Raw genomic sequence first — 23,546 nt, 5'->3', positions numbered from 1 at the left:
ACAAGGACAGGTTCCCATGCCAGGTAGGAATGGATATTGGTCTTTGTACCTGGAAGGCGAATGCTGGGGATATCCCTATTCCCCAAGGGAATAAAACCCAGTTCTGTGTCTCCTCAAATTCTGAAAAGAAGGCATATACTGGTCTAGCTATTCCCAGGAGCTTGTTTAGGAGAAAATGGAGGTGCTATAAACACCCAGTTCCCTAGGTTCCATCTGATCTGTTGTAAAGGCCTCTAAAAACTGAGGTCAAGAAAACCCCAGCTTCAGCCTCTAAATTGTGCAGTTAAAATGGTTTCTTCATAATGTGGGGCCCTCCAAATAAGCGAGGAAAAAGAATGAGAAAACACGCCACGGATTTCAGGATAGATATATAATTTTAATAGTTAATTTAAAATAAACATCAAGGCTGGATTGGTTTTGGAGAAAATATCTGATTTGCAGAACATTTTTTTAAATCATGAAATTACAAGCCATTAGTGAGAACAGCCTTCTTCTTCCCCCAGGCTCCTCACAGAGCCTCCTTAGGAAATGAGGTGAATCATCTCCCTTACTCCTCCCCACTAGGTCTTGGCTCTCCCCAAAACCCAAAGGAGAAATAAATCCCCCATTGCCTCTTCCCATTTCTACCAAGTCGGCCTCCAGCCCGTTGGGAAGCCCTGTCTCAGGTCCAAGCTCCTGAGATGAAGGCCCTTTGGTTCCCCGGTAAGGATGGGCACATCTGGTGGTCAGAGAAGCCACAAGAAAGGCCACATGGAAGGACTGAAACCTTTGTTTGTCAACTTGTGTAGACAGTTGTCAGTGTTCCCAGGTATGACCATCTTATAAACACGTCCATAGTCACAGAGGGAGAGGAGGAAGGATGGAAACCCTGAGCAGAACCAGACCCCACCATCTCATCATGGCGCCACCAAAGTCCCTCTCAGAGGGGCTCATGGGCAGAGAAGCCAGTAGCTCTCTTGAGCAGTTACTGGGGCCGTAGGAAAGATAAGGGCCCCAGACGGGAAAAGGCTGGTCCTTGGAGAGGTATGAATGTGCAGGTATAAAAGGCAAGAAGAGCATCCTTATCTCCTCGCCGTGGCTAAGGCACTGAGAGGAAAGAAGGAATTTAGGAATGAAGATGGAAAGGGGAAGAGAAAGGCTCTTCTGGACTCACTTGCTTAGGGAAGATAAAAAATAGGGCTGGGAGGTGGGGTTGGGAGGGGTGGGGGGTCTACCACATGGGCCCCATGACTGTGCAAAGAGGAGCATCGAGGAGCAGGTAGAGCCACGCCAGCGTGTCCATCACCCATAATGGTCCTCGCACCCTGCTCCAGCGTGGGAGGAAAGCAGGTTACAGGAATCAAGGTTGCAGAATATCCTAGGGTATTTCCCTGAGCCTGAGGATTAAGGGCTAAAGTAATAAAGCTTTATATACATGGCAATTTCTCTCCCTTCCTGTCCTGCTCAATCCCCCAAACCTATTTGCTGACCATCCTGCCGCTGTAAGGGAGAAGAGGAAGGGCTCGGCACTTAAGGGCTCAGGTGGCCTAAGATACCCACTCCTCTAGAGGAAAGTCTGCTACCACCTTAGCACTGATACCCTTTTATCACCACCACTCTCTGTCTCAGGTCTGAATGATTGTGTCTCCCGAAAGAATGAGGAATCTGAGGCAGGGCAAAGCAGGGCTGGCCAGGATAGGCCTCGAGCGTGGCTTCTGGGTCTTGTGGACCGCGAGCTAACAGGAGCTGGTCTGCAGGTTGCTCTCCGTAAGCAGTGATGCGATGGAGGAAGGATCGTACACATTGTCGAATTCCTCGTCTGAGCTCAGCCCTTCGTGTTGGAGGGCTGACTCAGCAGCTGTGCGGGAAGTTTTGCGCCTGAGTCAAAGAGAGGAATACTGGTCATGGAAGGAGGTAGAAAGATTGAGACAGCCAAACTTTTCATGCTAAAGAGACTCCCAATTCTTCTAAGACCTAAAGCTACTCCCAAGATCCCCCACTAATCAGAGATTTGGGGAGATGGGGTATAGAATAGAGGCTGAGATACTAAAAGGTAATCATACTGGCTTCCAGCCAGGAATAAGTGACTTCCAAGTCCCATCTGAGAGATCCTCTTCTCCCTTTGAGGTCAGCCAGGAGAGCCCATCCCCCTCCTCCACTATCCCGATGGGGCAGGGGCAGTAAAGCAGCCCATACCAGGAGTCCTTCTCCAGAGCTTTGATCCGGGTCTGGAGCTGTTCATTGACCTCATGCTGCTCCTCCAGCTCACGCTGGGCCTTCTTCCTCAGGCCGTCCAGGCGCTCAATTTCCTCTTCTGCTTCGTCCACCTGCCGCTTCAAAGCCTTCACCTTCAGGCTTAGCTGGGAAGGATACCAAGTCCCCACATTAGAAAAGCATCTGCTGCCACCGTGGCCTGGGACCCTCCCCTGTAGCAATCTTGACGAGGGACCACTGCCCCTTGGAAAACGTTGTGACCATGAGCAAGTTCCCTCAGCTCACAGCTTTGTCTTGGGGATTAAATGAGTTAACACATGTGTAAGACTTAGAAAGAGAAGCTCACACATCCTGGGCACTAAACACATGTGCTTCCTATAACTCTTATAATCCAATCCTTTCAGTCAAGTCTACATTTTGATACAAGAAAAGTCTAAGTTTGGAAGACCCATGAGACGGGACCAACCTGGGCCTTCAAGCAAACGCAGTATGTACTGGCCGCGCAGTTGCTTGGCCCCGGCTATGGTCCTTACCTGGTCTTTCTGGTCATTGACATGCTGCCGCTCATCATCAATCTGGATGGTCAGCTCTTTAACCTTCCGCTCCAGTTTTCGGTTGGTGGACTGCAGAACTGTCTTCTCCCTAAGACGGTGGGGTAGAGGGGTGTCTATGACAGTCACCATTTCTTTCTTTTTTAAAAAAATATATCTTATTGATTTTTTACAGAGAGGAAGGGAGAGAGATAGAGAGTTAGAAACATCCATGAGAGAGAAACATTGATCAGCTGCCTCCTGCACACCTCCTACTGGGGATGAGCCCACAACCAAGGTACACGCCCTTGACCGGAATCGAACCTGGGAACTTTCAGTCCACAGGCTGATGCTCTATCCACTGAGCTAAACTGGTTAGGGCCACCATTTCTTTTTTTTTTTTTTTTTTTTAATATATTTTATTGATTCTTTACAGAGAGGAAGGGAGAGAGATAGAGAGTTAGAAATATCGATGAGAGAGAAACATCGATCAGCTGCCTCCTGCACATCTCCTACTGGGGATGTGCCCGCAACCCAGGTACATGCCCCTGACCGGAATCGAACCCGGGACCTTTCAGTCCGCAGGCCGACGCTCTATCCACTGAGCCAAACCGGTTTCGGCCACCATTTCTAAATTAACCCCAATTTGGGCTTCTAGTGCCTCCACAGACTCCTCTCAGTCATGAGCCCCACCATCAGACCAGGGAGGATCCAGGACAGATCCAAAGAACTGGGAGATAGACATCATTCACATTTTAGAATTTCTGCAACTCTCTCTCTCGGTTTTCCAAAAGATCAGGCCAGATTGGCCATGTCTGAGGTAGAAGATGGAGGGAGCACCAGAGGAGAAAAAGTCCAGAGGAGAGAGGAAATATGGGTCCACCTCACCTCTCTTCAGCCTGCAGCCGCTCCTGCAACTCCCGATTCTGGGATTCAAGCTGAGAGAGGCTGGTGTTGGGCTTCTGGAAGCTTTCTGAGCTGGCCAACCGGCTCTTCAAGTCCTTGTTCTGAGAGGGACAGGAAGCCTCCACAGTTAGCTCTCTTCTGATCCCTTCCGTGGCCATTCTCCCTGCCTCCTGTGATCCATCCCCAAGACTCTCCCTCACCTGTCTCTCCAGGGAGATTTTGTCACACTCCAGGTCCTGCCGAGCGGACCTCTCCTGCATGAGCTCTGTCCTTAGCTGGTCTACCTAGGGGAGGGGTGAGAGGAACCAGACTTGGGGAAAGCTGACAATGAGCCACCATGCTGAACCGAGTGAGGCAGAGTGACTGCAGGATGCTCCCTGAACTCTGAGTCCAAAGGTTCAGCTCAGAGGTAGACACAGATGCAGAGTAAGGAAGGGGTTACCTGGTCCCGGCCGCGATTCACCCTGTCGGTCAGCAGCTCCACAGTGTTCCTCTCCTCGTCTAGCTCTGCCTCCAGCCGTGAGACTTTTTCCTGTGGCGGAGGGACAACAGGATGCCAATCAGGACCTTTTCAAAGCCCAGCCTCCAGACGTTTCTCTCTCACACATCCCCAGAACCTGTTGGTCTTTGCCTCTGCCCAGAGCCACCACGGGGCTTGTGCCCTCTGCTGACCAGGTGTGGCATCAAAGGGAAAGAGTGGAGCCTGCTCTGGCCTTGGCCCCTTAGCAGAATGACAAACCTCAGAATCTACTGCTCAGTGGGGCAGCCCTATTACCCGATTGAGAAAACAGAGAAACTACAGATCTCCCACCTGTGCCAGGTCCCAGGCCCTCTTCTTTCCACCCCCCTCCCACCACTACAAGGCCACCGCACAATGTCCCCACCTCAAGGCCCTTGAACTGCCGGGTCCTGTCATCCTGGGAGCGTTTTTTGTTCTGGGCCTCTTGCTCCAGCTCCTTCAGCCGCTGAGCCAGCAGCTCCTTGTCCAGACGGGCTGTGTCCCGATCGGCCTGGGAATCCTGCAGGGCCTGCCGCAGCCTCTGGGTCTGGGCAGAAGGGAAAATGCAACAGCTCAGAGAAGTAAGGTGGGGATTGAGGGGTGGGAGCAATTTTTAGAATTGCCAGTGTATGGTGATAATAAAAAGCAGAATGATTTTTAGTCCCTTTTGTTTCTTGTTTAAAAACTTCCTGCACAGACTGGAATCACCTGAGGAGTTTTTAGACTACTGATCCCCAAGGATTATGATTTAAATGGTACAGGATGCAGCTTGAACATTGGAATTTTTAAAAATCTTCCCAGGTGATTCTAATGTACATCTGAGTTTAAAAACCCCTGCTCTACAGACAATGCATCCCCTATTGTCTGTACCTAGGGTAGACCACTCCCTCCCCCTCCCCCACCTTGTATGTCACTCTAAATCAGGGGTGGGCCACAATGGGTTCTTAAACTGGACCGGAGGGCCGGAACAAAAGCATGGATGGAGTGTTTGTGTGAACTAATATAAATTCAAAGTAAACATCATTACATAAAAGGGTACGGTCTTTTTTTTTTTTTTAGTTTTATTCATTTCAAACGGGCCAGATCCGGCCCGAGGGCCGTAGTTTGCCCATGGCTGGGTTAGACACTAAACCTGGGTCTCCCAGGATTCCTGGGCCACAGGTTTAGTTAAGAGGCAATGACCTTCAAACTAAGGACACTGGAAGGGTTCCCACACTCCTGCCACTTAAGCTCCTACCTCATCCTGAAGCCGGGTCAGCCCCCCGGAGGTCTTCTCAGCTTCATTGGCCCACTCCTTGGCCTGGCGCTGGGCATCTGCCACCTCCCGCCGGGCCTTGTCCTTGTAATCCTCCAGCTGGGCCTGGAGCTGCTGCAGGGCTTGCTTAGAGTCATCCCCCATCTGCTCCAGCTGGGACGCACAGAACAGAACGTTTTCAGGACCCAATTCTTCTCTGGGTCCAAGCTCTCAAGACTCTCCCAGAGCTTCCTTCCTGCTGAAGCAGCCCTTTGTTGCTCTGTCCTGGGCCTAGGACTCTGGTATGGCTACTAGTAATGTATAGATTGCCTGGGTTCAACTTCTGGCTCTACCACTTACTAGCTATGTGACCAGAAGCAAGTTACTTATCCTCTCTGGGTCTCAGTTCCCCATCTGTAAAATGGAACAATAATAGTACCTACATCACAAGGTTGTTGGGAGAGTTATATTAGTTAATTATGTGAAGTACATACAACAGTGCCTGATACACAATAAACTTTAAATGACCTTATTTCAGCAAACCCAAAATTCCAATGGTGTATCATTAAGAAAAATTTGCCAATTGAACTATGATATACCATCAGTTATAAGCCAAAACTCACCTTCAGAGATAATAAAATGTACATTTCAGAACTGATGAACTATACTAGCTGTTTGCTCTAGTTTTATAATGTAAGAGACTGGGAGGACAACCTTAGCTGAAAACAAGCAATTGATTTCTTTTTCTTCCTTCCTCCTTCTGCTACCCCAAATACAAAATTCTCCCACTGAAGATTCTTACATTTAGGTCTTATAGAGTTCTAATGGAGAATTCCAGGAGACATTTCCAAGGATCAAGACCTTAAAGGAATGGAGTGTGGGGAGAAGGGCAAAAGCACTGAGGGGAGGTGGGAAGGATGCCACTCTCTGAAGATTTGACCTTGGCCTCCCCAACAATGAACTTGAGGAAAGCGAACAGCACACATTCTGACCCACATCACCCTGTCCCCCCAGGCAAGCTTCTGAATGAGCTGGGCCTCTTCCAGAGCCCAGGCGCCCCATGCCCCACCTCCTTGTTCAGTCGGTCCACAGTCCTGTCCAGCAAGCGTTTCTGCTCTTCCAGCTCGGCCTTGCCCCTCCGCAGCGCCTCCCGCTGCTTCGCCTCCTCCTCCAGGGCCCGGTTCAGTGCCTGCTGCTCCTGCCCCATGCGGGCCAGCCCACGCTGGGCCTCGTCCAGCCGCACTTCCAGTGCCCGCTTGGCTGCTGCCAGGCTCCCTTCCTCCTCCTGGGCTGCATTCAGGGCCTCCTCTAGCCGCTGCTTCTCCGCCTGGGACAGGGGGAGTGGACCAAGAGAAGGCAAAGCTTGGGCTCTAGCCATTTGGAGGTGAGTAGATGGGAGAGAAGAGAAAGAAAAGGGTGAGCAACGAAAACAGGCTCAGATGGAGTAGAAAAGAAAATCAAGACATAGAACATGCAAAGGTTGGGAGACAAGAGACAAAAATGCCTCTGTCCTGGCCTCTGCTGTTCCAGTCCAGGCCTCGAGTGCAAAGACTGGGACGGTCACACCAAAACGCACTCCAGGAAACAAAGGCAAGCTGAACAGAGAGCTTGGACGCGAACGGAAACACACTAACGACAAAATAAAAGTGATGGCTGAGTACTCAGCAGGGACTAGAGGAGAAAGGGCCGGCAGGCAGCCAAGGCGGTCACCAGAGGCACTGACCTCTAGCCGCTGCACCCTGTCCCGAAGCCGTGCCTCCGCCACTTCCCCACCCTCCGCCAGGCCTCGCGCCTCCTTCAGCTGCTGCTCCAGACCCAGGATGCGCCTTCGGAAGTCGTCGTTCTCCTCCTGGGTCTCCCGAAGCGTCGTTTCCACTGCTGCCCGACGTTGCCCCAGCACTGCTGCCTCTGCCTCCGCTGCCATCTGAGCCTGCGGCCGTGCAGAGTGGCGGCTCAGACCCCATGGCTCAAGGTTACTGTCCACGCCCAGGAAAAGCCCCCCACAAAGAGGCCATGAGAACTGGACTTCCAAGAAGGATAGTGCCTTCCGAGAAGGATAGAAGCTTCCCTGAGAAACCCACCCCTACAGAGATGCACTGGGAGTCACCAGGGACAGCCCGGCCTCCCCCGGCCAAATCCTGGCGGCCGCAACCACACACTAGGACCAAGGATCTGGTCTGTACATACCCATGACAGGTAATTTTCCACGCCCTCTGGCTCCTCAGCCCTCCAGACCCCTCCGCCTCCACCTCCTAAGCCCTGTGCCCACTCCCCTTGCCTTGGAAGCCTCTTCACAGTCCTGTCTCAATTGCTGGAGGGTCTTTTGCAGCTGGACGTTCTGCTGTTCCAGCTCCCGGCCTCGATCAGCCTCGACCCTCAGCTGTTTCTCCAACTCCCGCTCCCGGTGTCGCCCGGCCACCTCCTGGCTCTGCCGCTCTGCCCGCAGCTCCTTAAGTTCCTCCTGTGTCCGGCGCAGCTCCTAGGAGGGAAGGGGCATGGCAACAGGACAGAAGGCCGGCCGGGACACCAGCACGTGGAGAAACTGAACCCCCGCACATGGCGGGCGGGAGTGTAAAATGGTGTGGCTACCCGGGAAAGGGGTTTGTAGTGTCTCCAAAAGTGAACCCTGGAGTGACCACAGGACCCGGCAACTGGAAACATACGCACAGGGTGTGGCAAAAGTAGGTTCACAGTTGCATGTGCAACACAAGAGTTTATTCTTGCATTATTATTTACGAATCATTGTATTGTTTTCCATACGAACAACTGTAAACCTACTTTTGCCACACCCTGTGTATGCCCGAGAGCATCGAAAACATGTTCATTTTACATGTGTACATGAGTGCTCGTAGCAGCACTAGTCCTTCTAGCTCAAATGGAGGGATGACCCAAATGTCCACCAGCGGGTGAACAGATAAACAAATGTGGTATATCCACGCAGCGGAATATTATTCAGCCCTAAAAAGTAAAGCACTGATCATTGCTACATGAGTAAACCGTGAAAAACATTACACTGGGTGAAAGAAACCAGACATAAAAAAAAAAAAAAAAAGCTGCATGTTCTAGGAATCCATTTAAATGTGAAGTCCGGATAGGCAAATGCACAGATCGAAAGTAGATTAGTGGTTGCCAGGGTGGGAAGAATGACTGCTCATGGATATAGGGGTCTTTTCTGGGATGATGAAAATGTTCTGTAATTCGATAGTGGTGATGGTTATACAACTTTGTGAATATACTTAAAATCACTAAATTATACACTTTATAAGGGTGAATTTTATGACATACGGAATAAATCTCCATTTATTTATTTATTTATTTCCTCTTTTCCTTTTTTTTTTTTTTTTATATATTTTATTGATTTTTTACAGAGAGGAAGGGAGAGAGATAGAGAGCCAGAAACATCGATGGGAGAGAAACATCGATCAGCTGCCTCCTGCACATCCCCCACTGGGGACGTGCTCGCAACCCAGGTACATGCCCCCGACCGGAATCGAACCCGGGACCCCTCAGTCCGCAGGCCGACGCTCTATCCACTGAGCCAAACCGGTTCCGGCAATAAATCTCCATTTAAAAAATTATGTGGAATGAGAATAGATGAGGGTATGGATAAAAAAGGATTAGCTGTTAAAAAATATTTTGAAAACCAAAATATGTGGCACAATACGTAGTGGTGCGGCCCTGATTTCTTTTTTAAAAAGTTAAAACATGAGCTCTGGTTCTAATTCTTTAGCTATTAGCTACTTCTGAAATTCAGACAGTACCGTAATTAGGCTGGAAGGTTACATAACACAGGGTAAGTCTTCAATGTGAGAAACTAACAAAACTAATTATGAAGAAAACGAAAAATAACACATTGAAAAATAACACATTGTATATTGAACTGGGTCAGTCTGTTTTCCTAATGTATACTTTGTTTATTGGCTAAATACTTGATAAAATATACTTAATATATGAGATAAATTAAATACTAGTTATTACTTTTTTGCTTTATCCAGCATAATATATCAACTGAGATTGTCCAGAGGAATGCCTAGGTTCACTATGTCAACTAATGTAGTGAACAGATTTCAGACTATCCTTGATACTTGTTCACTTCATAACAATATTTTAAATTAAATATCTTAAAAATTTAAGAGTACTTTTGATTTCATAACCAACAAATATATTTGGTTAACATTTATTATGTTTTTCTCCACCAAATACTTTGTGGTAAGCTCAGGCATTTATGTATCTGGGAAATCATCATTTAAAAATATGATTACCTTGATTACAATTAGGCAGTCTTATAGTAAAGGCATGATAAATAAGCATTGATTAATTAATACTTATTAACTGAGCACCTGCTATGTATAGCATTTGAAACCAGCAGAGTGAATCAAAGGAATGTAGACCTACAAGGAAACTCAGGCGGCCATAAATGTCAGTTCTCTAAAATTAATGAAAATATTTTCTAAGTTTCTAAATCACCCAAAACAATTGGTTGCTTTCTTGTCCTTGATAAACTAATTCTAGGAATATGAAAAAAGTATTTGTGTGTTCACTTCAATTTTATGCCCTTAACATTTATAAAATATCCATGTATGATAAAACATTTAATTCTACACCTGGATTCTATACTCTCTACGCAGCTTTCAAATTACCACGTGGCTTCCCAATTAGGTCAGCTGGCTGTGCCAATGCAAGTATTCCAGTCCATGTGGCGACAACTCTCATTGTAAGTGAATAAACAGATCTTCTAATGTTTGTTTTAAAATTTAGTTAATGAGTACCCTCTGAGAGACAGAGCAGCTCTTGCTATGTGACCAAGTTAGGTTTCCAAACTTGCAAAAGAAATGACCCTGAAGTTTCACAAATTCACCTAAATGCCGTTACGCATGAGGTCTCTTGGGAAGCAGCCAGCAGCTTCTTGATATACTATTCAACCTGGCCACTGAGAGCCATTTCCCCTAGAAACTTCTATTCTCAGTGAGACCAGCCAGCCCTGCTGGGTCAAAGACTGTGTGCTGGGATGAAATACGGCTGGGCAGGCAGGATGGGGCCTGCAAACCAAGCCCACGGGAGATAGCCACATTCATGTGGGGATCCTCATGGAAAGGCGAGGCACGCTCCTAACACCCCAACCTTCCCTTCTGCCCCCAGCTCCCAAATACCTTCTTGAGCTCCTCCGCCTGGCGAGACTCTCCAGCACCAGCTCGGGCCTGCCCTAATTCCCTTTGCAAGGCATCTATCTTCTCCCCAAGCTCCTCTTCCATCTCCTCCTTCTCCATCCGCAGCTGCATGAGTCTGAGCCCAGACAGGTGAATTAAAAGGGGAAAGGCACAGGGTCAGGCCACCTGCCTGGGAGAGGTTAGCAGGACAATGAAAACCACCTCCCTGGAGGCTAATCCACTGGGTACCCAGTCTCAGGAGGGAGGAAGGTGGATATAAAAAATAGCAGTTTGAGAAGCAGAGAGGAGAGAGTGTAGCAGGAGTGGAAAGGAAGTGGGCTATGGATAAGAATCATGGATATGTATTCCTGGGAGAGGGGCAAGGTCCTTACTCTTGCTTGGTGGCTCTAAGCTCCTCTTTGTTCTTCTGAAACATGCTCTGCCAATGCCCTGTCTCCTCTGAGGTCTCCTCCAGCTCCCTCTGCAGCCCCCGCACCAGGGCCGACATCCTCTGCTTCTCGGCCTCTAATGCTGCATGGTCCTAAGGAAGGGGAGAGTCAGAGGACCAGAAGGCTTAGACGGGAGAGCTCACTTCACACCAGTGAGAATGTAGAAGGGCAGGCCCAGGCCGAGGGCATCCGGCGACACCCGGTGAAACCTGGTGCAATGCTAAGGGAAGGTTCTCCCTCCAGGTCATTATCTACACCCTCCATTATCTATAGCAGGGGTGGGGAACCTTTTTCTGACAATAACCATTTGGATATTTGTAACATCATTCACGGGCCATACAAAATTATCAACTTAAGCCCTAACCGGTTTGGCTCTGTGGATAGAGTGTCGGCCTGCGGACTGAAAGGTCCAAGGTTCGATTCCAGTCAAGGGCATGTACCTTGGTTGCAGGCACATCCCCAGTGGGGAGTGTGCAGGAGGCAGCTGATCGATGTTTCTCTCTCATCAAGGTTTCTAACTATCCCTCTCCCTTCCTCTCTATAAAAAATTAATAAAATATATATATATTTTTAAAAATTATCAACTTAAAAATTAGCCTGCTATATCTGGTCAAACATTTAATTAACTCACCCCTAATGCCTTGGCAGGGTCAGACCAAATGATTTTGCGGGCCTTACATGGCCCGCAGGCCGGACGTTCCCCACCCCTGATCTACAGGAAGCCTCCTCCCATTATTTCCCCATGGGGTTTTGACTACACACCCTCTGGTACTTCCGACCTGCACGCCCTCCTCTGCCACTACAGGTTTCCTGACCAAGGTTTTCATTACGTCTCATATGTGTCTTTTAGGGGGAGCCCCATGACAGCCATGAAAAGTCCAAAAATACCAAGACCTCAGGGTAGCCCCCTTCCCAGGCCCTGCTCTTGTCACATGCCTGGGTTGCGTCTTGCATGCTCCGGCGAAGCTGCTCCGCATCTCTCTGGTACTGCTGCCGGACATTCTCCACCTCCTGGTCACGGGAGGCCACCTCCTCCTTCAGGGCCCCCTTCAGGGCTGTCAATTCCCGCTCCCTCAGCCTCAGCTGCTCCTCTACCCGCTGTTTCCCCTCCAAGACCTCTTCAAGAAGTTCCCGGGTCTCTAACAAGTCCTGGGGAAAGTGAAAGTGCAGGTACAGAGGTGACCACCAGGTAGGATCCACCTGTCTAGACATTCATTCAGTCAATCATAACATTTTTACCAAGTGCCTTGTAATCTGTTAGGCCTGGTACCAGGTGCTCTGTGACCTCCAAGAGGCCTAGGGGAAAACCCACCATTCTGGGCTCTATTAGGTCTGTCTGGAAGCATACTTAGGGGTACTCCCATACTCTGAGGGTGCTCTAGCTGAAAGGAAGCAGGGGCTGGGGTCCCCAACCCACCTCCCTACCTTCATTAGCACTTGCTTAGCAGGCTCAGGACCTTGGACCTGTTTCAGCTTGTCCTGCAGCTCCATCACCTGGGTCTCCAGCCCATGTCGCACCCTCTCGCCCTGGTCCAGGCGGAGCTTCATGTTCTGGAGCCTAATTAACAACAGACCACATTATTGAACACTACATGTCAGAGAGTTTTCTAAACACTTTACATATATCATTTCATTTAAACCTCCTTCAAGTCTTTGTTTAAATCTTAATAAGAACTCCCCTAGCCCTGGCTGGTGCTGTACAATGGTTAGTGTTGGCCTGCAGACTGAAGGGTTCCATTCCCAGTCAAGGGCATGTACCTGGGTTATGGGTTCAATTCCTGGCCCCGTTGGGGCACGTGTGGGAGGCCATCAATCAATGTGTCTCTCTCACATTGATGTTTCTCTCTCTCCCTCTCTCCCTCCCTCCATCCATCCACTCTCTCTAAAAAAAATCAATGGAAAAAATATCCTCAGGTGAGGATTAACAACAAAAAATACCTCCCCTAACTACTTTATTTAATACTGTAACCTGCTCCCCCATAACCTGGCCCTTCTGATCTGCTATAACTTACTCTACTTCTCACATATGAAAAATTTACTTAAGAATATATTTATTGTTTACAGTGTGTTACCTCTCACTAGAAACTGTGCTTCTGAAGAGCAGGGCTCTTCCTCTGTACGGTTCACTGATGTGCCTCAGGACTCTAGATCAGTGCATCACACAGCATTCATTGCAAAAACATCTGCTGAATGAATGACTGAATCCCCACAACAATCCTGAGAGGTACTATCATTAACCCCATTTTACAGATGAAAAACCTGAGGCTGAGAGGCAAACCAGGTAACCTAACTCATGCACCATCACCATTATTGATTGAGAAGGTAAAGAAAGGGGTCATACCTATCTTTACACCATCTCTGCCAGCCCCTTTCAGCTTCTGGAGAATTCCCTGTCTCCCTTTGCCCACAGGCAACCTCTAAATCCAACCTCGGGCCCCATGCAGCCTCCCCAACGCCACTCCCATGCACCATCAGCTGCACTCACTCCTTCGTGCTCTGCTGGGCCTCCCCCATCCTCCTCTCCAGGAGCTCCTGCAGTCGGCTGCACTCTTCCGCCTTCTCCTCCAGCTGCCGCTCCAGCCCAACCCGGGATGGCTCCAGTTTCTGCCGTTTCTGAAAAGGAAAGGAAAGCATGTGGAGAGCAAGGAAAGCCTCTGAGAAGGACCAGGAATCATGGGAATTCTAACATTTACTGACACTCACTATATAGCAAGCTCTGTACTAGGGAACTTATGCAGGTTATCTGCACTTAATCCTCATAAGAAGCCTTGGTATTTGTGATGGCTTAACATACATCCACAAATTTTTTAAATTCCTTTCAAAAAGGGAAGGCTCTGCCCTTGAGTATGGGCTGAGCTTAGGGACTCTCTTCTAACAAATAGAAAAAGGGGGGAATGACATGTAGTTTCTGAGACGAGATCATAAAAAAGGTCATAAAAAAGGCATCGCAGCTTCCTTCTCTCTCATTTCACTCACTCTGGGGGAAGGCAGTTGCCATATTGGAGGGACATGTTGCAAGCTACCCTATGAAGAGATCCACACAGCAAGGAACGGAGGCCTCCAACCAACAGCCATAGAATCAGCCATTTTAGAAGCAGATCCTCCAGTTCCAGTCACCTCTTCCAATAACTGTAGCTCCAGTCAGTACCTTGAATGGAACCTCATAAAAGACTCTGAGCCAGAACTGCCCAGCTACGCTGCTCCTCAGACACTGGGAGATGTTTGCATGTTCAGCTTTGAGGAAATTTGTTACACAGCAGTAGCTAACGAATACAGTTCAATTATTCTCCCCACTTTACAGTCAAGGCAATGGAGGCTTAGAACAGTTAAAGAACTTGCCCAAGGTGCTACAAAGCCAACAACTAAGGGTGCCAGGATTTGAACTGTTAGTTTGCCTCACAGCTCACCATTTAACTATGACACCAAACAGAAAACAAAGGCAGTTACAACCCACCACTTACGGAGCACCAACAACATACAGGCAATACTGAAAACATTGGAAGCAGTATTTTTTTTTTTTTTTTTTGCGGGGGAGGGGGGGAGGGGCGGGAAGGGAAGTACATAGATGTTAGAATAAATTAACTTGTGATTTCAAATGTCTTCTCTGCAACTTACTACCTTGAGCAATTCACTTAACCTCTTTGACCTTCAATTTTCTCATAAAAAAAAAAAAAGTCCAGGATGCCTACCTTACAGGGTCACTATAATTATTACACAGTATCCAGAAGAGCACCTACTACAAAAATTATACTTAATAAAGGACAGCTACTATTATCACCGTCATTATGATGATGATGAAAAAAGAACTGAGGTAAGTAATTTGCTCCAGATTTATACGGCCAGTAAGTGGCAGCGCCAGGATGGGAACTGCCGAGGGAAATGGAATGAAGAGTAGCTGGACTCCTGATGAATGTGCTCTTCCCGTCTAAGCTCCAGGGAAGCCCAGACGTCCTTGCTGGGACTGGCACACACCCTTGTCTCACAGGACACAGGCGTGCTTATCCCATTACTTGGAGAAGCCAGCCCAGGTTAAGGTTCTCCCCACAGTGGTTCTTCCTCCCCTCACCTCTAGCCTCCCCTCACCTTCACCTCTTCATCCAGCTTTTGCTGTAGCTCCTCCACTTTTCGGCTGAGTTCGCCCTGCCCTGCCGGGGACTTAGCAGAACCAGAAGCGGCCATCTGCCGGAGACAACGGTGGGGAAGGAAGTGAGTCCACGCTGACCCTGACCCTGACCCTGACCCTTGCTCCCACCTTGAGAAGGCCACTCACCACCAGAGGCTGCATCTGCTCCAGCACCAAACTGACCTTCCTCCTCACAGATGTTTCACTTTCTGAGCTCCTGGGGGATAAAAGGACAGAAGCAAAGGTTAGGGGAGGGAAGAGGTAGCGGAGATGAGGGGAGTTAGGGTGAAGAGCCTGGGGGATGGGAAAGGAAGCTAGAAGGAAAGAAGGGGGGTCCCACTCACCCCTCCCTCAGGATGCCATAGATGGTGGCCTTCACGTGGTCCACACCGCCTGATGGGGTTGCCTCCTGCTGGTCTCGAAGAAGGTCTGGAGTTGATTTAAACTGCAAAATAGTAAACCCAAAGAAACAGGAATATTAAGCCAGAAGCCTGTGTGAGGTTCAGATGGGCCAGAAGTGGCAATTAGGAGACCAGGCCCTTCAAGCATGAGCAAGCCTGAAGCCAGGTAAAGAGGCAGCAGGACCACTGAGGCCTGAGCCACAGGCCAGGGAGGATACACCTCTTGCTACTGTTGCAAACCAGCTTTTCCTCAACAAGCAGATCTCAACCAACGGTGAGCTGTATCACAAGTAATTCTGCACTAATGACAGTTCATGTATTCGCGTTTGTAAGTGATATACTATTAGAATGGGCTTCACTTTGTCTCAGGGTAAAATCACTCCCCCACTTATTTGCATTCCTGAGTGGGAGACAAAGATGGGAGTTTTGGCAAGAGCACCAGGGAGCTGCTCCTATCCTCCGAGCCTGCCTTACGCACATGACAGTCCTAGCGAACGCTAGTGACTGAGGCACAGAAAGTCACTATCCATGCTTGTGAATGGTGATTTTACAGTTAGTTCTGTTTCCTTTCTAATTTTGCCCATGGCAATCTGTCCACGTGGATGGAAAAAGGTGAAAGACAAAAGGTGGAAACTTTCTGCCCTCGGTTATTTGAACCAGCAAGGGGTCCCAGGGCATGGGTCAGGGCTGACGAGAAGGGGCCAGGGCTTGGGAGCAGAGAGGTGGGGTCTGACCTGCAGCATGGCAGGGTCCTGTGTTCTCCCTCGAGGCTCCTCAAAACTCTGAAGGACCCAGTCCTGGGTCTGACGGGAACGGCTGAACCCACTGGGAGAGTTCTGGCTCTGTATCGGCTGTTTCAAGCTGCCCACGTGGTTGTCAGGCTTTCTGCTAGGGCTCCAGTGGGTGGGGGACCTGCGCTCCCGTTCCTCAAGGGTGTCCCGTGGGAGCCGGTTGTCCAGGCTCTGGCTCCGCTTGCGCTGTTCAGGGGGCATCGAACGCATGCGGCGGCCAGTCCGGCCCCGGGCCTGGCCCCCATGGCGACTGTCAAACTTGTTGATGAGTGAGTCCACTGAAGACAGAGGAGCAGTGTCAATGGTGCTCCCTGGGGGAGCTTCATGGGGGGCCAGCTCCAGCAGGCTGGTGCTCCTGTTGCCCGGACCCATAGGGGCAGGGCCTGTCAGCGAGGCCTGGGACTGGGAGCGCTGGAGCCGTCCATTCCAGTGGGCCCCAGGCTCCTCATCAGACATGCTGTCCTGCAAGCGGCCAGACAACTCCTTGGCCCGAGAGTAGGAGCTCTCGGGGAATTCCGAGTCGGAACTCAGAGCTCCCGGGGCCCCTCGGCTGTTGGCTCCCTTGATTTGGACCCCAAAAGAGTCGCTCCCTTTATCCCCGCTGTTGAGCACCACGAAGGGCTGTCCAGCGATGCCCTGCACGCGCACGGCGACCCCATAGCTGCTGGCTCTTGCATCCTTAGCTGGGCGTCGCCCCCCATGACGCAGGGTGCCCATCTCTGTGGTGCCCACTGGATCTGTGATGAAGCGAATCTGGACTCCATGGTCTACAGGGCTCCGGGGCTCGGCCATGGTGAATGCCTGCTCCATCGGCCAAAAGGGTCCTAGAAGATGAAGAAAAGCAGGTAAGCAGAAACCCAGGAACCTCCTCTCCCCAGTTGTGTGAAGGTGATTGTCCTACCAGTTCCTTCCGTGGAAAACTGTGGTTTTCATACTTGATCTGAGCAGCAGAAGCATCCCCAAAGCCTATGAAAACGCACACTGCTGGACCCACTCCCAGAGTTTCTGACTCAGTAGGTCTGGAGCGAGGCCTGACGATTTCCATTTCTAACAAGCCCTGCCTAACAGACACCTCCACCCAATGGAACAATAGGGCCTCCAGTCCTACAGCTCATTTCAAATACAGAAGAACCCCAAGATTTCTAGCCCATTTCTGGGATGCGCAAGCTGACAGCAGTGATGTATCTGGATTGGGGGTACTGAGAGCGAGGGACAAGGATGGGTAAGTGACTGGCTTTCTATGGAATATCTCTCTTTGTCCCTTTTGAATTTTGGAACCGTGCAGATGTGTTGCCTATTCAAGAAAAACATACGTAAATAACATGTTAGAGTGCCAGTCCAAGGGGCCCCAGGACAGGCAGACTTGTGCCACCTGAGGGCCAGAGCCAAGCCCACCCACAGACCAGCTCCCCCGTCCACATTGCCCAAGCTCAGCGTCAGCAAATGGAATGTCCTGCAGGTGTGCTCTGGCGCCCGGAACTTGGGGAGGAGCAGTGAATAAGAACTCCAGCTTCTGCTAATCTCCACTAGAGCCTTGCACCAAACTGGAGGAGGGGCCTCTAACGTGCCAGACAAAGACACAAACATACCCAGCTCCACCTCCCAGGGGAGCTCTGGGCCAAGGAAACTTGGCAAGGGCTTGTAGAAGTGCTGGGAAGCCCAGGAAACTGGTGAGAGGAGAAGGTAGGGCCAAACTCCAGGTGAGGAAGGGCTGGATGGGAGGGAGTCTCCTGCAGAAGGAAGAGCATTCCTAGCATTCCAGGCCCTTACCCTCTAGAGAAAGGAACAGGGAGGGAGGAGCCCCTTATTGGGGGGAAAAAAACACACCTCAACACCTTTTTCAGTGTTGAGACTTCATTAGAGAACATAATGAAAGCAATACCCCCTCCCCCGCAGAAGACAGCCCACCCGATCTTTACCACAGAATCTCAAGAGGGTCACACGAACACCTTAAGGTCCAAGGACCCCTGTCTTCCACTCTTCAAGCATCAGGGAAGACCTTAACCAAGGTCTTAATCTGACTCAGATACCCTACACCAGTGAGGGCGAACCTATGACACACGTGTCAGAGGTGACACGCGAACTCATTTTTTGGGTTGATTTTTCTTTGTTAAGTGGCATTTAAATATATAAAATAAATATCAAAAATATAAGTCTTTGTTTTACTACGGTTGCAAATATCAAAAAAATTCTATATGTGACACGGCACCAGAGTTAAGTTAGGGTTTTTCAAAATGCTGACACGCAGAGCTCAAAAGGTTCGCCATCACTGCCCTACATAGCAGGCTATTTAGTTGTCAGGGCCCTATGTTGGAATTCAAGTAAGAAATGGAATCAGAAAAGAAGCCACAAGGCAAAGGGATATGTTTTCCAAACCACTCATCCAGTAGAAAAGGCACTGGACTAGAGTCAGGATCTGGCCTGGAATCCTAGCTCTGCTCTTCACCCGATGTACATAACCTTGGGCCAATCACAACTTTTCCGAGTCTCAGTTTCCTCATTTTTCAAATGGGTATAGCGATCATACCTCAGGAGGTAATTACCTGTGAGAATTAGACAATAATTCCATGGGTGTACACAACTGTAAAAAATGTATCGTTATACACTCAATATTTTTGCACTTTATTTACTGGTGTTCTACTTGAATAAAAACGTCAAGATATTAAACATGAGTTCCCCTCGAAGCATATGCCTGTCGCGAAACTGACAACACAGTAAGTACCCTGCACACCTGCTGCTACTTTCAACAGGACTTCCTGGCGTCACCTGGCTCATAGATGGATGTCACTTCCTCTGAGAAGCCTTCCCTCACCACTCCTCACAAACTAGGTCATAACCATGCTACATGCTCCACCATTGTCGTTCAGTGAGTCTGCCTCAGCTTATTTTTATATATTTATCACAGCGATTCATTGCTTCCTGTCTGTCCCCCCACTAGGCTATAAGCTCCTCAAAGACAGAAGAACATGGCTCTTCGCTGACTCCTGTGTCCCCAGGATCTGGCACATTGTAGATGTGGGTAAATACTCGTTCAAGGTTGTATCTTGAACCAAGGCAGCCTCACATAGCAGTGGGATTTGCCCAAAGATTCCTCATGGCCATTTCTCGTCTGCCCTAGTAACAAGACCTCTTCCTGGCCTGGACGCCTTGCCCTCCTCAGTCATAATTTTGGAACCAGATGTGCCTAGACTGCAAGCTCTCAGAAGTCACATTATTTATTCATCATACAGCTCTACCCTGCCAGGACATCTCCTGATCTTCAAGATCCAGGTCAAGAAGTTCCCAGGCTTGGCTCGGCAGAGTGCACAGCCCCTTGCTCACCCAAGAGCAGCAAGTTGTTGGGAGGCACCCTCGACCGCACCCTCCGGTCCCAGTGACTCCAGAACCTCACACACCTTCAGTCCCAGGACGTGTGGGTCAGAGGCCAGGAGGGCTGAAGGAATCTTTGGGGTGGGTCAGAAAGCAGGGCTCTAAATGATTCAACACGGAAAACCCGAAACCTATCCGCCTTCAGTTACAGAGGACAGCGGGGCGGGGCCAGGGAGCAGAGCAGCTCCAAAGCCTTGCGTAAGGCTCAGAGGCAGGTAAACAGTGATCTAGCGCCAGGCAACATAGATGGAGTGCAGCGCCTTCACTCTCACCAGATGCCTGACCCTGCTTTTCCCTCCCCTGGCTGTGCCCAAGGCGTCCCTCACCAACTGTACCCTGGGCAGAGACCAGGGCTCAAGGCAATTCAGCTTCATCTGTCTGCCCCTGTCCTTCCGGTCTGCACCGAGGGGAAGGACACTGCACTGGTACCAAACAGCCACTTCCCCCTGAGTTACACATTAGCCTGCCCTGCCCCAATTCCATCACCTCTGGCCCAGCCATAGCGTCTGGCTCCCAACTAGGAGTGACAGGGTCTCTGCACTACGGGCAGGAAGTGGGGGTGGGGTGGTTTGGGCTGTGCGGAAAAACCGATAGACCAGGGCTGGGGAATAAGCTAGCCGCTACATACTTGGCAGATTTAGAAAACGGGAGAACTGGAATAGAGATTAGACTCCCCTCAGAAGTAACAAGGAAAGCAAATGGTCAAAATGGAAAAGGGCAGCTCAGTGACCTTGATCATTCAGCTCCTATGTTCTCCTCGTTGCAGAGATAAGAAGGTTCCCTGTGAATCCAAAAAGAATCCCGCAAGTGGACTCCTGGCTCGGTCCACTAAAAAAGCCGAAACCTGAGAGCCAGGCTAGAGCTGCTTGGCCAGTGAGGGGGGGAAAAAAAAAACACAATGAGGAACTGGGCCCCTGCAAACTGGCTGGACTGGTTTGAGAGGCAAGAGGAAAGGGAGGGCCAGGGAGACTCCGCGGGCAGCTGGTAAGGCCTGAGTTACTCCACACCACAGAGGAGGCCGAGGGGCAAAACCATGGGCAGGGACTCTGTCCCGCAGAGATGCCAGGGCCCAGGCTCTGAAGGAGGAGGCAGAAGGTAGAGGGGGAACAGGCGGGAGGAGCAGATGCACAAAGAACCTGGTGAAGGACCGGCCAGTGTGTGGCAGGAAGACTTGGCCTCTCTCTCCTCCTCCCTCTCAAGTCCCCGAAGATGCATTCCTGATCCCACCTTTACCTTGGCCACCTCTCTGGACCTTAGTCCTCCCCTCCCCCACTCGAGGAAAAGCAGCCCTCTCTGTCCCCTTCTGACCTCCCATGGAGGTGAAGGCATGCAGGTGAGACCCTAGGAAGCCAGATCCTCTTAGGGTCAGGCAAATCTCGGGCTTATCAGTCCCCTGGCGCCAGCCCCCTACTCCCAAATATCCAGGATGAAAGAAGAGGTACGGAGGCACGTGTAGGCAACAGAGCGGTTGCTAATTATTTCCCAATTACAACAACTTTCCTCAGGCAGGGCATCAAAGGGGCCAAGCTAAGGCTGGCTCTGGCTCCCTTTCCTGCCTAAGGCAAAGGAATCTGCCTCACAAGTCTTGCCGGGGCCCCAGTGTGCACCTCTCATCCAGCTGGAGACTTGGAGGTGCTAACTCCCCTCAAGTCTTATGGTCTCCTGAAGAGCCCCTGTCTGTTTCCTGCATCACTCGTGCCTACTGCCAGTCTGAGAGCCATCATGGTCTGGGAGTCAGGGATGTCAGGGGTGGTCTCAGGGAGTAATGGGACTCTTCCGAGAGGCACCCAGGAGACTGGTTAGGCTCCCAAACCTCACCCAATGGCCCCTCTAAAAGTGCAGGAGAAGGTACCTGTGCGTGGGGGGAGGGCTTGATTCTTCCCAGAAAGAGGCCTCATGAGAAATAAATAGTTCTAGGTATTCTGTAGGCTTGAGGATCTTGCTTCCTCCTATCCCTTTCTAGGGAGGCACTCTCTCAAGAGGAAGAAGGAAAAATTATCCCTGCCATGAAAGCAAAGAGGACAGAAACCGAAAGCCTTAGTTTCACACCAGCAAGGAGATGGGAGCCCCCTTGGTCCGCCCCTCGGTGTCGCTTATTTGCGACTGTCTTCACCTGCAGGTGACTGGCGAGAGCAGGTGCCACACCGCAGAGCCATCTCAAAGCCAGAGGGGTGTCAGCACCAGCTATCCCGGCCGTCCCGTCGGGGTACAGCTTCGGGGAAGCGGCACCTTCCCATGCCCTCCCCCTTCCGTCTCCGAGCCCTTTGCCCAGCGAAGACGAACTCCTTCCTCTCCAGCACCCCAGTCTCCCCCAGAAAGTCTGCCGCTGGGACTGGGCGCCTGACCTCCAGAGAGATCCGGGCTCTGAAACGCTCTTCTGTCCTGGGAATAACCTTCGCCTCGGGCGCCCCTCCCTCACCTGGCACCCTCCCAGGCACCTGGCACCCTCCCAGGCACCTGCCTCTTGCACCCCAGAGTGGGGACCTGCTCTTAATCAGAACTCCCACTGTACCTTGACCTCCTCTCCCGCTCCCAACTCAGCACCTGGGCCCCGGAGGGAGGCAGCCCTGATCGCCACGACCCCCGCCCCTCGGGAATACACCTGAGGCCCGCTGGCCTCTCAGGTGCCCTTGCCCCGACCCGGTTCACTCACCCTAGCCGAGCTCGGCGCTCCCGGGCTCGAGCTCGGCTCGGCTCGGGCTCGGGCAGAGCTGCACTCGCGGTTCCGGGGCCCCCCCCCCCGCGCCCCTCCGTCGCTGGACGCTCCCTCCACCTCCCCCCCTTCCCACCAACCTGTTACTCCCCTCCGAGCTCCACCCCCATTGGTCGTCATCACACGCCCCGCCCTCCGCTTCCTCCGGTTGGTCCGTTTCCCGAGGGGGCGGGGCCGCCTCCAGCACCCGACCCGGGGTCGCCAGCCTGGGTGGGCGGGAGGTGCGGGCTGGGTCACGTGGGCCGGCGGGAGGGGCGGCGAGGGGCCGCAGGAGGCCATTTTTTGGGGGGTCCCCTCCCCCAAGAGCGCCCCGCCTGGGTTCCATCCCGGGAGCCTCGGGCCAGAGCATCTTCTGGGCTCAGCTGGAAAAAAGCTCGCGGCCTCCGATGTTCTCAACCGCCACCGCTGTCCAACCCGCTTTCTGCCCTGCACCCACCTTCGCATAGACCTGGCTACTCTTCCGTCGCTTCTGCAGAAAATATGCCCGGCCCCCAGCGTCGGAGCCTCCTTCACTCCGCTCGCCTCCCTTTCCCCCAACCTGCGCCAGAACCCAATCTCGAACTTCCTTCCCCATCCCCTGGCCTCCACACATCTTTTTCACCGTAGTATTTATCACCTTCCAAATTATGTCACTCAGTCTTAGAAATCATAGTCATCGTTTGCCTTTTGTCCTACGGTAAGTTCCACCAGAGCAGGATCTCTTGTTTGGGTGCATATTAGAGCTTAATACATATCTATGGAATGAATGGGAACGGGGGATGGAGTTTACATTGAAGAGGGAGGTGAGTTTACATTGAATAGGAATGATCCTCATTCTAAATGGAAGGGGACTCAACCCCAGATTGTAAATCCACTATTTAAAAAGTGGGGGAGTTGACCCCAGCCCCCAGGAGAGTAAAGTTGGGGGAGGGGGTGCTCAGCAAACTCGAGGCACTGCTAATACACCAGCTGTGGTTAAACAGCACGGCTGTGAAGGTTGGCTTCCTACCTAGATGGTAGCCATTGAGATATGTAGCAAAGAGTGTGAGTTAGCTCACGTCGCTGGGCTCTGGATCTTGTCCACAAACGTCTCTTGTGTACGCATTTAGGGTTAAAGAGGAGTCTGAAATGCAGCTGACAGTCCGGTTTGTTCACGGAAACTATTTCTTTCCCCTCCCCCCGGGCTTCAGAAGCTAGGTGTGTGTCCTGAAG

At 50.8% G+C, this 23,546-nt stretch overlaps 1 protein-coding gene across 3 annotated transcripts; it reads right to left on the bottom strand.

The window, feature by feature from the left end:
• Positions 1 to 355: 355 nt before the first annotated feature.
• On the bottom strand, positions 356 to 22,409 carry CGN (cingulin). 3 transcript variants are annotated; one of them, XM_036343542.1, is made up of 21 exons: positions 22,296 to 22,409; positions 16,217 to 17,097; positions 15,426 to 15,526; positions 15,229 to 15,298; positions 15,042 to 15,137; positions 13,444 to 13,571; positions 12,384 to 12,516; positions 11,895 to 12,107; positions 10,902 to 11,050; positions 10,513 to 10,645; positions 7,641 to 7,841; positions 7,086 to 7,292; positions 6,432 to 6,689; positions 5,366 to 5,536; positions 4,514 to 4,675; positions 4,072 to 4,161; positions 3,830 to 3,913; positions 3,612 to 3,730; positions 2,727 to 2,835; positions 2,176 to 2,339; positions 356 to 1,857 (listed from the first exon to the last, which is right to left on the bottom strand). In XM_036343542.1, the coding sequence occupies exons 2-21, from the start codon at positions 17,081 to 17,083 to the stop codon at positions 1,716 to 1,718; spliced, it is 3,597 nt and encodes a 1,198-aa protein (XP_036199435.1). In that variant the 5' UTR covers positions 17,084 to 17,097; positions 22,296 to 22,409; the 3' UTR covers positions 356 to 1,715. The 3 variants fall into 3 exon arrangements, with proteins under 3 accessions (XP_036199435.1, XP_036199437.1, XP_036199434.1); XM_036343544.1 differs by lacking the exon at positions 22,296 to 22,409 and adding an exon at positions 17,863 to 17,984; XM_036343541.1 differs by lacking the exon at positions 22,296 to 22,409 and having other exon boundaries at positions 15,048 to 15,137.
• Between the last annotated feature and the right edge of the window lie 1,137 nt (positions 22,410 to 23,546).

The sequence above is a fragment of the Myotis myotis genome, unplaced genomic scaffold (genome assembly GCF_014108235.1).
Source record: "Myotis myotis isolate mMyoMyo1 unplaced genomic scaffold, mMyoMyo1.p scaffold_m19_p_18, whole genome shotgun sequence".
Lineage (NCBI taxonomy): Eukaryota > Metazoa > Chordata > Mammalia > Chiroptera > Vespertilionidae > Myotis > Myotis myotis.
Note: the sequence above shows the minus strand (reverse complement) of the source record. Positions and strands in the feature narration are given on the sequence as shown.

Bases quoted from the DNA above. Each gene is read 5' to 3' on its own strand.
- CGN (XM_036343542.1), bottom strand. From the start codon at position 17,083: ATGGAGCAGGCATTCACCATGGCCGAGCCCCGGAGCCCTGTAGACCAT. The intron at 4,676-5,365 runs GTAGGAGCTTAA...CCTTCTGCCCAG, and splicing joins TGACCCGGCTTCAGGATGAG to ACCCAGAGGCTGCGGCAGGC. The intron at 2,340-2,726 runs GTAAGGACCATA...TATCCTTCCCAG, and splicing joins TCAATGACCAGAAAGACCAG to CTAAGCCTGAAGGTGAAGGC.